Source organism: Perna viridis, chromosome 1, assembly GCF_037379345.1.
Source record: "Perna viridis isolate PV_CMFRI_1.1 ecotype Kerala chromosome 1, ASM3737934v1, whole genome shotgun sequence".
NCBI classification, from domain to species: domain Eukaryota; kingdom Metazoa; phylum Mollusca; class Bivalvia; order Mytilida; family Mytilidae; genus Perna; species Perna viridis.
Window position 1 is genome coordinate 61,986,013 of NC_142445.1, and position 16,356 is coordinate 62,002,368.

Sequence of the window (16,356 nt, forward strand, 5' to 3'; positions counted from 1 at the left end):
CTCTTTTATTAGGAATGGGAACAGGCATTATATGAAATAGTAGAGTGAGTCATTTTGATAAACAATTTAATTTCTATCAGTAAAAGGGCTAGATATAAATTTTCATAACAATTTTGTTTCAAAGTCAGTACACATAGAAAGTAAAACTATATTTAAACAAACCATACAATACAAACACTATATTTGATCAAATAAAGGGGTGGTACTTCAACTCATTATGAGCACATTTTCTCTGGGATTTATTTAGCTGTTTGCATACTTGTTAAATTCCAAAATAGAAAAGTTCTCTTTCTAAGAATTATGTCTGCTCCTGACTGCAGTTCTGTTTCCTATATTCAAGGGAGATAATGCTATACATAAATACCTGTATGTGTAGACTGGCACCAAACGAGTTCCCCATTCTTACACAATATTCAAACAATAAAGGAAAAAAGTTTGTGACACAAATGGTACTTCTCAGAATATGTAATTGGTGTAAAAGGACACCTAAAAAAACATCCAGGTACATTCAGATACCCAAAAAGTGTTCAGATGGAAATCAACAAAGCTGTTGTGGAATAATCATATGCCTTGACAACTTTTTGGGTGACTGGGCATGAAAATAAGGTCATTTTGACAATAAAAGCTTTGTAAATTATTAGCCCTATTACTAAATAATAATGCATGATGTATAAAAATAAAATAAATTGAACAGAAGTTACTAAAAAGTGTGCAGGAAGATTAAACTTGTACAGTGACGAATGAGAGCATGAGAAACCCTATTACTATATTGGACTGAGGTTTGAATTTATCCACAAGTACTCCAGTATTTTCGTGATTTTGAAATCAAAACAAACACATTTTAAATATCAAAATATAGTTCTTAAAATAATAAACAACAAGTTCATCATTAATAAAAATAACATATTGCACTTTAAAAAGAGTCAGCAAAATAACGTCACAATGTTAACATAGCACTACAAGTCACTGGGAATGTCAATGAAATGTCCTTGGTCTATCCTTGAGCCAGCTGGGTTTTACACTCATCAAATAAGTATGGTGGTATCTGTGCTTCAATAACCTAAAACAAAACAATATCAAATGAAATTATAGATGTTACTGAAGTGAAGTTTATCATTGATCAGATTTCCATCAAGACGTATCAACCTATAGTTCCAATTTTAAAGTATTAAATAGGAACTATATGATAACTTTGTTTTCTCCATTTTTTTGTGATTTCCATGTATTATTTCAAAGTTATTCATCAAAACATTTATTCAAGACGAATGAAAAATATGTATATATTTATATATACGTAATATATATTTGACAGATTGAAGATTGGTAAATATGTTCATACCTTTCTGCTCAAACCACTGTAATATACAAAATCCTCTAAAAACACAAGTACATTCAATGCATCTTGGGATAGATCACCTGACTTGACACTGAAACAAGCAAGTACAAATGTATCTATTTTATTTAATATTTCAAAGAGCTGAAGAAGTGAAGACATAAGAAATAACATACATGTACATAATTGAATCCTTCCAATTTTATTTTGTCAATTTGATTTTTGATGATATTACATATGGACTTGTCTGTTTTAGTACAGATAAGTCATTGAAAACTAATTTCTATGGTATAATCTTTAGTATCTACACATTAGAATCAAGCAAAGGGGATTTATGGGTCACAGGATTACATATTTTTTATTTATATAATATATTGTAGAGTGCTTCAGAGCTGTGAATGACATTTACCAAAGGTTTCATACAATATGTCGTCTAGTGGCAGGAAAAAATTAATGAAATGAGGAAGCATTGCTTTCACCAACATTTTTTATTATAACATACATGAGCTAGAAAGCATATATGAAGAATGATTGTCAATAAAATGCCCGAAATAAAAGATTCTCATAAGAGAACTTTTTTGAGTGAATCACTCACTTTAAATATTGCATGATTATTACAAAGGCAGCTACTTAGATTTGTCATTCTTTTCCCAGCTCTTTTATAATATTCACATCTACACTGAAGTGCCAGTCTGTAAGAATCAGACGAATATTATAAACCTGAAATATGACCAAATACACACCAAAATCCCACAGTCGATTTATGTTAAAAGTGATTTCCAGTACCAGACGACAGCCTTTTGATGTTGCGAATATGGAAAGTATAATATCAAGTTACGAAGTTATGTTTTATTTTTTCTCACTATGCCTCATAACTTCCATAATCTTTACATAAAGATCAATTCGAATATTTTAACTTACTTTGGCAAAACACTGACAGTTGATCTAATATACTGGCCAAGTAAGGCTAAAAAACGATCCATCTCCTCAGAATGGAACTGTTTCAGCAGTGTTATACAACCAATAACAAAAGGCGGTCCATCCAAAGGGTCTGGGAGCCTTTTACAGGTCATACCACCTAACAAAATAAATCAAAAGGTCACAAGGTTAATTATATTTGGATACACCTCTTATTGTAGACTTTCTTTCTCTTTGCTGCACTTGATCTTCATTGGGCAGCAGAGTGGGTAGCTTGTAAGAAGGAACTGCTTACCCTTCCAAAGCACCTGAGTCAACCTCCAGTTTTTTGGTGGGTTTCATACTGCTCACCTCTTTTATTCTTTTTTAACTGGTCTTTCTTGTTGTTGGTCCTTTTATGAGTTTTCAGACATGTTTTTGTCCATGGATTTTCCGTCTTAATATTCCCCCATCGAACTGGCACATAAGTATTTCGCTTTTGTATATAACCACTTCTGATATACATGTATATCATTAATAGAGTTAAATGTAAAAATATCAGTGGTTGGTTTCACAAAAAAATGTAAAAGTTAAAAAAAATATAAGAAAACTATAACATTGAAATTGATTACAAAGACCCTTACATTTCAGAGCTAGATATGAGACACTAAACACAAACCAGTATTCAACCATTCATAGCTTTGTGTCTTATTTGATAAAAGAATGGAGTTTTTCCACTGGTGAGAATAGATGAAACAGTCAAATTTATCTGAAGCAATCCTTTACTGGTTATACACAATTAGCCTTTCAAAACTAGTCATGATCTAAAATCCTTTTAAGTTAATTTCCAGACTATTTCTAAAAAGGGGAGACACAGTACAAGTCATCATGCAAAGCAGTGCACTAAATATTTAAGCATTACCTCCAACAGAAGCTGAGAAGTTCAACAGACAAACAGACAGACTGATAAATGTACAAGGTGATTACAATATAGCCAACAGCCTAAATTATATATAGCATCAGGATTTTTACACATTTAAGGTGCAAATCAAATATTAAATCCTTGCACATTGATAAAACTTACTGATAGATTTGCTGTAACTGGTAAAACTTACTGATAGATTTGCTGTAACTGATAAAACTTACTGATAGATTTTCTGTAACTGGTAAAACTTACTGATAGATTTGCTGTAACTGGTAAAACTTACTGATAGATTTGCTGTAACTGATAAAATTTACTGATAGATTTTCTGTAACTGATAAAACTTACTGATAGATTTGCTGTAACTGGTAAAACTTACTGATAGATTTGCTGTAACTGATAAAACTTACTGATAGATTTGCTGTATACCAGCTTTGGTAGGTGAGACAACACAAACAGAGCATTAAACAGAGGGAAATGAGGGAGTCTCTTTGTAGTGATGTATATTTTTGACAGGGGGTCATGGAATCCTGCAGACTCTAGATAAGATGTTAGTTCATACATCAGTGGATTCTCCTCTTTAGGATATGGCAGGGTGGGGTCCTGGTAATGTCTTTCTATGTCAGCCATCAAAGCACTACAAATAAACAAAGAGCATTTTATCGATGGAAAGAAATTTGTGATGATAAAAAAATTTATAAAACAAAAAAGTGTTCTAATATTTTATAAAAGAAAATAAAGTACATGTACTATCAAAGTTTATCAATTTGATATAGTTTTACTTCAATTTTCACATAACATTCAACATTTAATCAATTTATATTACAATTCATTTAAATATAGTAAAAACCAGTTAAACCCAAACCCTGAAAAAAAACTAGAAAACTTCTTAACTCAGATAGGGACTGAAGGACTTCCTAACTCAGGTAGGGATTGGATGCTTTCTGAACCTGAATAAGCTGAAGACCTGTCTAAACTGAACAAAACCTCCTTACAGGGGTTCAGTTTAAACTCAGATAGGGATTGGATGCTTTTTGAACCTGAATAAGCTGAAGACCTGTCTAAACTGAACAAAACCTCCTTACAGGGGTTCAGTTTAAACAAAGATAGGGATTGAATGCTTTTTGAACCTGAATAAGCTGAAGACCTGTCTAAACTGAACAAAACCTCATTACAGGGGTTCAGTTTAAACAAAGATAGGGATTGGATGCTTTCTGAACCCGAATAAGCTGAAGACCTGTCTAAACTGAACAAAACCTCCTTACAGGGGTTCAGTTTAAACAAAGATAGGGATTGGATGCTTTCTGAACCCGAATAAGCTGAAGACCTGTCTAAACTGAACAAAACCTCCTTACAGGGGTTCAGTTTAAACTCAGATAGTAATTGGATGCTTTCTGAACCCGAATAAGCTGAAGACCTGTCTAAACTGAACAAAACCTCCTTACAGGGGTTCAGTTTAAACAAAGATAGGGATTGGATGCTTTTTGAACCTGAATAAGCTGAAGACCTGTCTAAACTGAACAAAACCTCATTACAGGGGTTCAGTTTAAACAAAAATAGGGATTGGATGCTTTCTGAACCCGAATAAGCTGAAGACCTGTCTAAACTGAACAAAACCTCCTTACAGGGGTTCAGTTTAAACTCAGATAGTAATTGGATGCTTTCTGAACCTGAATAAGCTGAAGACCTGTCTAAACTGAACAAAACCTCCTTACAGGGGTTCAGTTTAAACAAAGATAGGGATTGGATGCTTTCTGAACCTGAATAAGCTGAAGACCTGTCTAAACTGAACAAAACCTCCTTACAGGGGTTCAGTTTAAACAAAGATAGGAATTGGATGCTTTCTGAACCTGAATAAGCTGAAGACCTGTCTAAACTGAACCAAACCTCATTACAGGGGTTCAGCTTAAACAAAGATGGGGATTGGATGCTTTCTGAACCCGAAAAAGCTGAAGACCTGTCTGAACTGAACAAAACCTCCTTACAGGGGTTCAGTTTAAACAAAGATAGGGATTGGATGCTTTCTGAACCTGAATAAGCTGAAGACCGGTCTAAACTGAACAAAACCTCCTTACAGGGGTTCAGTTTAAACTCAGATAGGTATTGCATGCTTTCTGAACCCGGATAAGCTGAAGACCTGTCTAAACTGAACAAAACCTCCTTACAGGGGTTCAGTTTAAACTCAGATAGGGATTGGATGCTTTCTGAACCCGAATAAGCTGAAGACCTGTCTAAACTGAACAAAACCTCCTTACAGGGGTTCAGTTTAAACTCAGATAGGGATTGGATGCTTTCTGAACCCGGATAAGCTGAAGACCTGTCTAAACTGAACAAAACCTCATTACAGGGGTTCAGCTTAAACAAAGATGGGGATTGGATGCTTTCTGAACCCGAATAACTGAAGACCTGTCTAAACTGAACAAAACCTCCTTACAGGGGTTCAGTTTAAACTCAGATAGGGATTGGATGCTTTCTGAACCTGAATAAGCTGAAGACCTGTCTAAACTGAACAAAACCTCCTTACGGGGGTTAAGTTTAAACTCAGATAGGGATTGGATGCTTTCTGAACCTGAATAAGCTGAAGACCTTCTAAACTGAACAAAACCTCATTACAGGGGTTCAGTTTAAACTCAGATAGGGATTGGATGCTTTCTGAACCCGAAAAGCTGAAGACCTGTCTAAACTGAACAAAACCTCCTTACAGGGGTTCAGTTTAAACTCAGACAGGTATTGGATGCTTTCTGAACCCGGATAAGCTGAAGACCTGTCTAAAATGAACAAAACCTCCTTACAGAGGTTCAGTTTAAACTGATTTCATTATAGTTATAGTCATGGATCATCATTTAAAAAAAGTATCATTTTAAAGAACCTTATTGACCTCAATCATCTCAACAGGCCTACATGTGCACTCTATAGAAAAGTTAAATCCATATATTAGAAATGAGAACACACTTCACAAGTTTCTCTGACAAGAAAATGAAACTGGGAAATGCAATCTGACCAATGGAAGTTTAGCAAATTATAAAATGACACAATTTGGTTTTCAATAGCTACAATGAAAATATACCTACAACCATTTTGTAATTTGCTCCTACTACAGTGGAGCCTCTGAAAACCGGCTGCCCATGGGACCAAAGAAATCGGCCGGTTTTCAGAGGTGCCGGTTTTTGGAGGTTCCGGAAATTTTCGTATCCGTTCCGTATATGGATACCGGAAGTACAATGTTATTGATCTTGTGATCGATCCGATCCTATTGATGATTATCTGATTGCACTGTTTGTATGTTTCTACACACATTCTTTGTGTATGTTTGTGTTCAAATCAAGAATAAACGTAAAAGTTGTATTGTTGTTTTTAATTAAAGAGTAATCGTACTGTTCAGTATTTTTATATTGTTGACAGTTTAGTGATGCGTGGCGTAGTTTATTGACATTGTCTTTAGAATTTTTTACACCTTTGGAAGATTGCCCTTTGGCTGAAAGTGTCTTGTCTGGTAACGCACGATAGTATAGACCAGTTTCGTCACAATTAAAAATGTTACAAGGTTCAAAATCTGAGCAAATTTCTGGAATACGCGAGCGATATTCATCAACAGTTTCTACATTTACACCGGCACTTTCTACACTAACGGTAAACGCTTTAATAGCATGGCGACTCTTAAATTTTTCTAACCACCCGTTTGAGGCTTTGAAATCGGAAATGTCTAACTGACTGGCAAATTCTAAGGCTTTGCTTTGCAAAATAGGCCCGGAAATCGGAATAGCCTTGTCTCGAGCTTGACGGAACCAGTCCCACATCAGATCGTTCAAATTGTCATGTTTACTTTTGTTACCAAATCTAAATTTCTTCAAATTGTCATTGTTATCATAATTTGCAAGATATTCTGATTTTCTCTTTAAAATATCGGAAACGGTCGTTTTTCCTATACCGAATTTTTCACTTAACGATTTCTGAGATGGTTTTGGAAAACTTTCAGATTCTTTGATTAAATTAAATTTGTTAATTTAATTCAATACGACGACGTTTAGCCGGCGGTTTTGACATTTTAGCAGTAATTTTAGATTAAACCAGAAGCAATGCAAATTTCAGAATGATTTGAAAATTGTAAGACCGGCTATTTAAGGAAAACCATTTTCAAGCCATAACTTTAATTTCATTTACTCATTTTACAATAGAACACAAGCGGTCGGCACAACCTATTTTGAAGTTTTCATTTTCTGTTTTTAATAGAACACAAGCGGTCAGCACAACATATTTTGAAGTTTTCATTTTCTGTTTTTACAGAATCGTTTGAAAATGTGGTTATCAAAACAATTTTTAAATTTAACATTTGTTAAAAAGTTAATTACATATAGGATCATGGTTATTGCCCTCATTATCTGTGATAATTAATGAATAAAAGAGTGTCACTCCTTGTTAATGCCAATCAAGATCGGTGTTAGCCTTTTGAAGTACTGATTTATTGATCTTACCGTGATTGACATGTTTACAACATGTTACACGGCTCATTGATTTTACTTGTCGGCAAACTTTTCACTGGTTTTCGGAGGTTAATTTTTACAAAGAAATGGGTTTTGGGACCGAATTTTGCAGCCGATGTTCGGAATTCAGAGGGGCCGGTTTAGGGAGGAAATTTTTACTTATTATATAGGGGAAAATTCCGGACCAAAACTAAATGATCGGTTTTCGGAGGATTCCGGTTTTCAGAGGGGCCGGTTTAGGAGAGTTCCACTGTATAATTTATTTCCCACTCGACATTTGCAAAAATCAATCATATTTAAGCTTTAATTACTATTAACCATTTATGCCATTTAAGAGAACCTTAAAACCAAGGGAGACCAAATCCAGGTGTAAAATTTTTTAACAAAGTCCTCCCTCCAAAAAAGTGGTTCCACTTGACTAATTTTTATAAAACATTTTTATTACTACAAACCACTCATAAAGTTCACAGGAAATCAAACATAAAATGAAGGCCCTATCCAGTTGATGTCATTTTATGACACAATGATAGATGTTTGGGCACATAGAGATTTTAAAAACATTATACCCCTCAACTCATTGTGTGGGGTATAAATATTTTCTTATCTATGTAAATGATCAAATAAATAAATGAATATGAACTTATCCAGGAGACTTACTCATTGAATGTCTGTAAAGTACTTGCTAAAAATTTGGAATCAAACTTGCAGGATGTACTCAATTCATGTGCAATCTGTCTCCTCAACAGCTGCATTTGACCAACCTACAAATTATTACAACATATGTAATGTTATGCATTAAAAATCCACTAAATTCTCATATAACAGTTTAATTTCTAAACTTCTCAAAACTGTTTCATTTAAATATAATGATTTACATATCTTCGACGATATTTTCAGTGCCATGCTTTTCTAAGTCTACTATATTGTAATAATGTTAATGTATTAATTTTCACGATGTACACTTTTTTGCTCTTTAGGACGTGAACATAAAAGCATTAAATAAAGTACCTGTGCAAGTGACTTTTAACACTATAAACACTTATTATTTTTATTTATCCATGAATGTGTTCACTTGACAGAATCATTGAAAATTAGCAACTAGAAAGTTTATACATTTACAGTATTTTGATGTAACTTTTTTTCAGTTCATGAGTTATTCATGATGATTGATATAAAAGTTTATTTTTTCATTTCTGAAATTTAATATTATTGTCAGATAGGGCTCTGTTAAATACAGAACAATAACAGTTATGAAGTTGAGAAAGAAAGAATTGCAGCAGCTTGACAGAGAGAAATATGTGATTTTTCATCCTTTCATGATATTTAATGTCGAAGTCATGTCTACCAGGAAACTAACCTTTAAATTAATGCAACATATAAAACGGAAATTCTCAGATTTGTTGGCATAAAAGCAGTCTGAGCTAGAAATACTAGACAAGTGAACAATGGCTTGAAATCTTGTGTCCAATCTGTTTGTGGTTATGACAATAAAATGAGTTAATTATTAACTATAGTAATGTACTCTATAATAATGTTCAATACATAAATTCAATGATAGTGATTAGCTAATAATTTTTCCAATTTTTTTTCCAAATGTTGATTAGTGTCCATGATATACCTTTAGTATGACATCTAAGAAGTGTGGCCATAGCTTAGTTAACTTAGAGGACATAGCACTGTATACTTTCTGTGGATTAGCTGTAAAATAATATATGTTTGAAAACTAACATTGAAAAATTTCATACTTTATACTAGACTACCTGTATATAACTACCACTGATTCAAGTGTTGTTACTATTACAAAATGAAAGCAACATAACAATGTTTCGTTCAGTACATCCTTTGTCTAAACCAAACTCTGAATAAACCAAAAACCTGTCCAAACCAGACTTCAAGTCAAGTCATATCAGTTTTACTGCATTTTTATCTGTATAAGCTAAACATCTGTCTAAATCAAACAACCTTCCGATGAAAGGAGTTTGCTGTAGACAGGTTTTAGCATAAATTGTTAACACTGTTTACACAGAAACCTAAAGACTGTAAGATTGGACAGAACAGGAAAATACTGTATAGCAGGACAATTTCTAGAGGTTCTAATTTTTCGCTATATTCGTGACAATAAATAAAAGCTTGCCAACTTTAAGTCCATGTATTTCACAGTTATATCCTGTCGACCAATCTACGGACTTGTAAATTAAAGACTACAAAAATTTATTACCCCTATTCATAGAGGAAATTGCAAAATATGGCACTCTTGAAAACTACCCACTATGGGGTAAATTCTTATGAGGAATACTCATAAGACTGAAACAATTTAATAGTTGATGAAAGAGGCAGAAACCAAGTTTGGGCAAAGGCTCTCTTCAACATGAAGTCAAGATTAACATGATACAAGAATACTTTTTTTAACTGGAGCTGTTCTATTCTTTTTAATCTAATTGTGGACTTACCAACTGTACCCTTGACAGGACTGAGTGTTTTAGTAAAACTATTGAGTGCTTCTATCCAAGTCTTCTCTTTAGGATTTAATACTGTTCTGTTCATCAACACTTGATAATTCTGTAGTTCTTTCACAATCATAAAACATAGCAGTCTATCAAGTCCTGTCAGTCCAAATGTCCCAACAGACCTCTGGAAAAAATAAACACAACACCTTATCACACTTACATCCATCAGTCAATTTTAAAATCAATAATTCATCATAATCAAAATTTCAACATAACAAAAACAAGAATGTGCAAATAAACCACAAAGGATTAAAAACTGCTCTCAGATACCATGTATATACCAAGTAACTGGTATACAATAAAGACAGTGTTTAATGGATTATTTTTGATATTACTATCTTTATATTTACATGTATTTGGATCTTTATGGAAGCTTTTACTAAATATGAATTGTTGAAATTACTATTAACCACCATTAACAGTAACTGAATTCCCTAATGAAATCTGGTATCATATGGATAAATTGCAGTACATATGAATGAAATACATGTATGTTTTTGTACCTGTAGTTTCTGGAACAGTTTTCTGTTTACTAATTCTTGTTTGGTTTTCAGATCATACCATGCCTTCATTGGATCTATATATGATGTCACCCTAAATTTAAAGACATAGGTAATTAAGTGAACAAAATTTGATTCTACATACATACACATAAAGTTTCAACAGCTGTTAACAAAGAGACTAAACTATAGTATGAAAGCATATTAATGAAGAAACACAATAAAAAGACGATGAGGTTCGTAACAAAATCCTAGTAGTTTAAATTCAATCATGTCAAATAACTTCAGATTAATTATTTTTAATTACCTCCCATGCTAATCAACCAAAGCAATGAATATTTTAACAACAGGCGGAACTTACTTTGGATCTGTTATTCTAATTATCTCCCTTGCCAATCTTCCAATGAAATTGACACTTTCATCAACAGGGGTGTACCTAGGAATAGGTATAGCAGTACTCTGGTATATACTTTCCCAATCTTGTACCTACAATGTGTTAACATGTATGTTTAGTTCACTATACAGATTTTCAACTTTTAAATGATAATTATCCACAACTTTAAGAGAAAATGTTGCGAGCAATCATTGATTCACAATTCTTTCGTTTTGCTAAAATAATGCAACTGCAACAATGGGAACTTCAATGAAGATTTTTATCTCACAATCTGATTAAAGACAGTGTAGTATATCATAACAGCTTATTTTAATCAGATTATTTATCTCAATGACAGTTTATCTCGGTAGAAATAATACTCTTGCTAGAGCATCTAAATGAGTAAGTAACTAATTTCTGAACCAACTGAATTTTATGTGCATTAATATGACTCTTGCTTTACCTTTGTCCTTAAAAAGCTGTTACACTCCTGTTCAACATTATAGTTGATGATACGAGACACTTCTTCTTGCCAAATTTTTAGACCATAGATATTAACATAGTCCTGGATGTACTCAAATGATCTTCTAAAGCCATCCATTCTGTCACCAAGTGCCTCTAATCTTGGCATCAACTCACTTGTCTAAATTATCAAAGACATATGATATATTATCGATACTGTCAAAGAGTCACAATTAAAAGTAAATAAATATTAAACTAAGAATCTTACTGAAGGAAATTTGGAGAATTTGTTTCCAACAACCGGTAGTTTTACTAGTCTAAACTATGCAAGCTTTCACGTTTCTATTATCTAGAACATAACCAAGTTGACTGAAATACACATGTATTGTGTTTCAAAAGAAGTTGGTTCAGTAAGGACAAAATTAGGCCTACATGAAGAAAATTTCATGTCGTTTCTCCAGGTCTTTAATGTGTTTCATAGTTGATTTGATTGATTAATAGTAATAAACTGAACATTTACGGTCATATATGCCATTAAAACTTGGCCGAAAATGGGAAAATCTGTTAAAAAGGCTGGAAAACAACAAATTTCATGCAGTTTTGCACTCTTTTAACAATGGCCACATACATGTTGACTCTTGTGTTTCATATATTTTGTGTATAATTATCAGTTACAACTCATGTAAAAATGTCTTGAATCAACAGATGTGTGGCCACTTCCTTTCCACACAAAAACCATCTAAAGAAAATACAGAAATGTTAAAAGTTTTTGTAAAAGTTACATAAATGCATACTGTTATTTCTGGAATACTGTCATAAATCAAGTCGAAAACATCTCATATTCAATGTTTGCGACCATTTTACAATACTACTACTACCTAGAAATCAGCTTTAATCAAATTTTCAAAAAATGCCCAAATTAAGAGGTCAAAAGGGGTCCTTATCAAACTTTCTCCTGGGGAAAAAATAGAATCAGTACATGATTATACCCCTGTAACAAGGTGACCTAGGTATATAGTTTTACCCTTGTCTTTTCAATCATCATTTTACAAGTTCTCAAGTTTTTTTTCTCTAAATACTTTTGATACTGAGTCAAGTTTTCAAATGTGAGTGTATCTTGTTTTATTCAAAATTAAATATGTATTTGATGAACTTAATAGCTAATTAAAAAATCAATAATACCTGAATCACTCATCTGAAAGGCAGAAAATATACTAATTCATGCCTCATATCTCACCTTGGCTTTTGGATTAAACATAAGTCCTTTATGAAGTGCTAACGCTACCTGTTGAACCAATTCTTTCCTTATCCCATCTTCAAGTAGCTGTTTCGGGTCAATCTAAAACAAAATTTACAAATGATATGAATAACAGATGTTTGTACTAAATTTCCCAACCAAAAAAAAATATAGTCCCCTTTAAAGATAAAGTCCAAGAATTACAGTAACCATTTCAAAATGTTAACATTTTATAATAAATTTGTTGAGGAATTTCAGATTCAAGTTCAAATAATCATGACTATCACATTTTTGTCAATGAAAACACTATGTTGGGATCATTAGCATGCAATACAAATATTAGAACTTGAAAGAATCTTTTTTTATAATACCTATACCTAGTATTAGAATTGTGAACATTACCTTAATAATTCCAACCAGGGTAGTTTTCATCATGAGAATTCCTTCAGTGAATACTGATATAGAGTGAGTTAACTTGGCAACCTGGAAAAGTAACATCCAGATCTACATTTTAAAGGAAATGCCCCAATAGAAGGCATGACTATAGAATATGCTGTTACCAATTAAATAATGAGAAACTCCAATATGATATCAATATTTTTGGTTGGGTGTATCATTTGAAGTAATATAAATCTATGCTACCGGTACTTTGTGTTGAAATTTGTGCGTCTAACCCAATCAAATACGTGCTTGTCCAAATGGGCTGTAGACAAAAATATTTAATTAGTTTCATTTTATTACTTCATATCTCTCATCCAGCTGAGCAAACTCTTTCATTTTGTCTTTCTCCAGTCTTGTGGGGACTTCCTTAATCTGGTGAGTCTGCATTTCAATAATCTTGGCCAGCAATGTAAACATTGTCTGTGGTATAATCTGTGGAGAAAAATATTCTTGAAATTGATGTGATACACAGCCCTTTTGTTTTCAAGCATTTTTGGTCAAAACTTAATACTATATACATGTATCAAGACCAAGCACACATGTATATACTTTCCACCTTTTTTCTCTTATCTTTTTTTTCAGTCTATTGCAACATTGCAGAATTTCAGTATGAAAATTTAACTTTTAAAATGTTCATTAATTAGTACCTGAAGAACTTTCCTGACATAGTTGACCAGTTCACCAGAATAGTATTGTGACACACTCATCAAGTCTGGACTATTGGCTTGGTTGATTCTCAGTAAGGGCAAGTCTAATGCTGAGGCCATCTAAATTAAGAAAAGAGAATTAATTCTTTATGGGTTTAAATTACATGAAAACAATAATTATTTGTAAAGCAATTCCAGAAAAAAAAATACCAGAACAATTAATCACAATATTTCAAAGGAAAAAATAATAATGAGAATGGATTAAGTGAATACATCAAAGAGACAACTGGTTTGGACACAATATAGTACAAAACTTGAAATTCAATTAAACATTTTCAAAATCAGACCAAAAATTTTAAAGTTAATTTTTTTTTTTAGATATGGCCTCTTTGACCCCTCATAACTCAAAAACCGTAAGAGATATCTGAAATCTGATTGACAAATGTAGACTGGAATTTTCATAAGAAAACAAAATAAAATTTAAAAACAAAAATAAAAACAAAAATAAAAAATCAAATTCAGACCAAAAATTAAAGTTTTTTTTTACATGGCCCAATTTCATACCCCTTTAAATCTCAATCAGTTAAAGATAAGCCAACCCTGTATAAAAAATTTCAAAAGGAACAGGTTGGCATCTCAATCATAAAACTGGGAACAACAATTAGCTTTTCTATCAGTTCTAATGACAACACCTATTTTCCCTCTTTTAGTCTCTTATTTCCAAAAACTATGAATGCCCTCTACCATGTCCCTAGGGACAATGTGTTCAAATTTCAAAAAGATTGGATAAGTTTTAATTAAATAAATTAAAGTTAAAGGATACTAATGATGAAGACAGGGTAATAACATTATACAACCAAAAACATGTTTTGAAGTTGTATCAAAATGTCAGCTCAAGGCCACCAATGGGTCTTCAAACTTGTACGACTATACAAAAATACATAAGTGATACAAGAGAAAGAAGGGGAGAATGACATTTATGATAAACATGTTTTCAACTTTTTTTGCAGGGCCACATATGGCAAGTATTTGGGCTGCAGTACTTAAAGGCAAATTTGCAAACTTTGCTTTGCAATACAATATATTATGATAAAATGTATTATTTTGACTCTTTATGGTATGAATGTTACCTTTAAGAAAGTGGCTCGAAGTTTGATGACTAGAGATGGATCTTTTTTTATTCCTTGCTGCATGTAACCTGTGTAGCTGAAAAAAAAAAGAGAGGAGACCCAAATGAACACATCTCAAACACTTATGTAGTGATATTTTGGAAATTAGAAAATGAATTCAAAACATTTTGATAACTTTATGTAAAAGTGTATTCTAAGTATAGTGACACCTAAGAACAATGGAAAAATTATTTCATGATAGACAGTATTCATAAGGAAATGAACATCATGGGGACCATTAAAAGGGTTTCAGTAATACACCTAAACTACTTAAATATCAAACAGGTGATATGTCAATTCTGAATGAGTTTTAGACAAAACTATGCTTAGTAATATGTAGACTCAGTTCACATACATAACATATTGTTAAAATTTGAAATAAAAGATGGTGTACAGTCTTATCGACACCTGCCAATATCTAAAATGTGGTTAAATAACTTGCTCACAAAACAGCTTCTCCATCAAATGTGAATTGTTTGAATCTAATAACATTTTAATTTCAGATCACAGTGTTTACATTATCAAATTGGTTGTGTTTAAAAATACAATTATCAGTATTTTGTCAACAATTGGCACTAAGCAACAAAAATGGCAGTCACAATGGAATTTGATTGTGTATATCAATTGTAAGTACTGACGTATGGTTTTTATTAACTGAGAAACATATGACAAATAAAAAAAAAGACAAGTCTGCCTCGATAAAAGAACAGCTGAAGAAAATTATGATTAAATTGAAAATCGGCTTGAACTGACGCTGAGTATTAAAGTTTAATATTACATTGAGAACCTTGAGTGAGACAAATTTTTATTACATGGATAGTAGTAGATGATTAAATGTTCCCTGTGTAATAAATTTCTATATCTATCACATGTGATATAAATTCTGTAATTTCACTCACTTTCTCTTGCCAAAATGTCACAACACTTTTCTCTTGTGACATTATCTTTATTTAATGTCACTTATGATCTGCTGAACACAAAATTTAATATTTATTTAAAAAATGACAACTAATTTATACGAAAATGAAACTAAATGCATATGTTAAGTCTACATGAATATAAAAAGTCAATTATGGTCCAAGCATATGAATATCTAGATGAATCAATACTTGTCAATAATGGTCCAAGCATACAAATATCTAGATGAATCAATACCTGTCAATAATGGTCCAAGCATATGATAAATCTCCTACAATCTGTATAGTAATAAGGACCTCCTCTTTAATGTTGATAGTTCTGATCATCTGGTGGAGGTACTTCCTGGTGTCAGCTAGAAACTGTTTCACTTGTAGGTTACTCTCCAACTGATGAAACTCTTGGACCTATATGTATTTAAGAATGCAATACAATATGGAAAAAACTGTAAAATGATCACAGTGATCATATT

At 32.4% G+C, this 16,356-nt stretch overlaps 1 protein-coding gene across 2 annotated transcripts in view; it reads right to left on the reverse strand.

The window, feature by feature from the left end:
• Nucleotides 1-839: 839 nt before the first annotated feature.
• Nucleotides 840-16,356, reverse strand: part of LOC148629737 (WASH complex subunit 5-like) — a 28,295-nt gene continuing 12,778 nt past the window's right edge. For both annotated transcript variants that reach the window (XM_088556334.1, XM_088556337.1), the window contains exons 13-28: nt 16,125-16,291; nt 14,931-15,006; nt 13,801-13,920; nt 13,454-13,585; nt 13,115-13,195; nt 12,713-12,814; nt 11,477-11,656; nt 11,002-11,126; nt 10,644-10,734; nt 10,084-10,264; nt 9,252-9,331; nt 8,291-8,394; nt 3,563-3,789; nt 2,255-2,411; nt 1,340-1,427; nt 840-1,060 (exon numbers count right to left, since the gene is read on the reverse strand). In XM_088556334.1, coding sequence (XP_088412460.1) covers nt 995-1,060; nt 1,340-1,427; nt 2,255-2,411; nt 3,563-3,789; nt 8,291-8,394; nt 9,252-9,331; nt 10,084-10,264; nt 10,644-10,734; nt 11,002-11,126; nt 11,477-11,656; nt 12,713-12,814; nt 13,115-13,195; nt 13,454-13,585; nt 13,801-13,920; nt 14,931-15,006; nt 16,125-16,291 — 1,977 coding nt within the window. In that variant the 3' untranslated portion in view covers nt 840-994. The remainder of the gene's footprint in view (nt 1,061-1,339; nt 1,428-2,254; nt 2,412-3,562; nt 3,790-8,290; nt 8,395-9,251; nt 9,332-10,083; nt 10,265-10,643; nt 10,735-11,001; nt 11,127-11,476; nt 11,657-12,712; nt 12,815-13,114; nt 13,196-13,453; nt 13,586-13,800; nt 13,921-14,930; nt 15,007-16,124; nt 16,292-16,356) is intronic.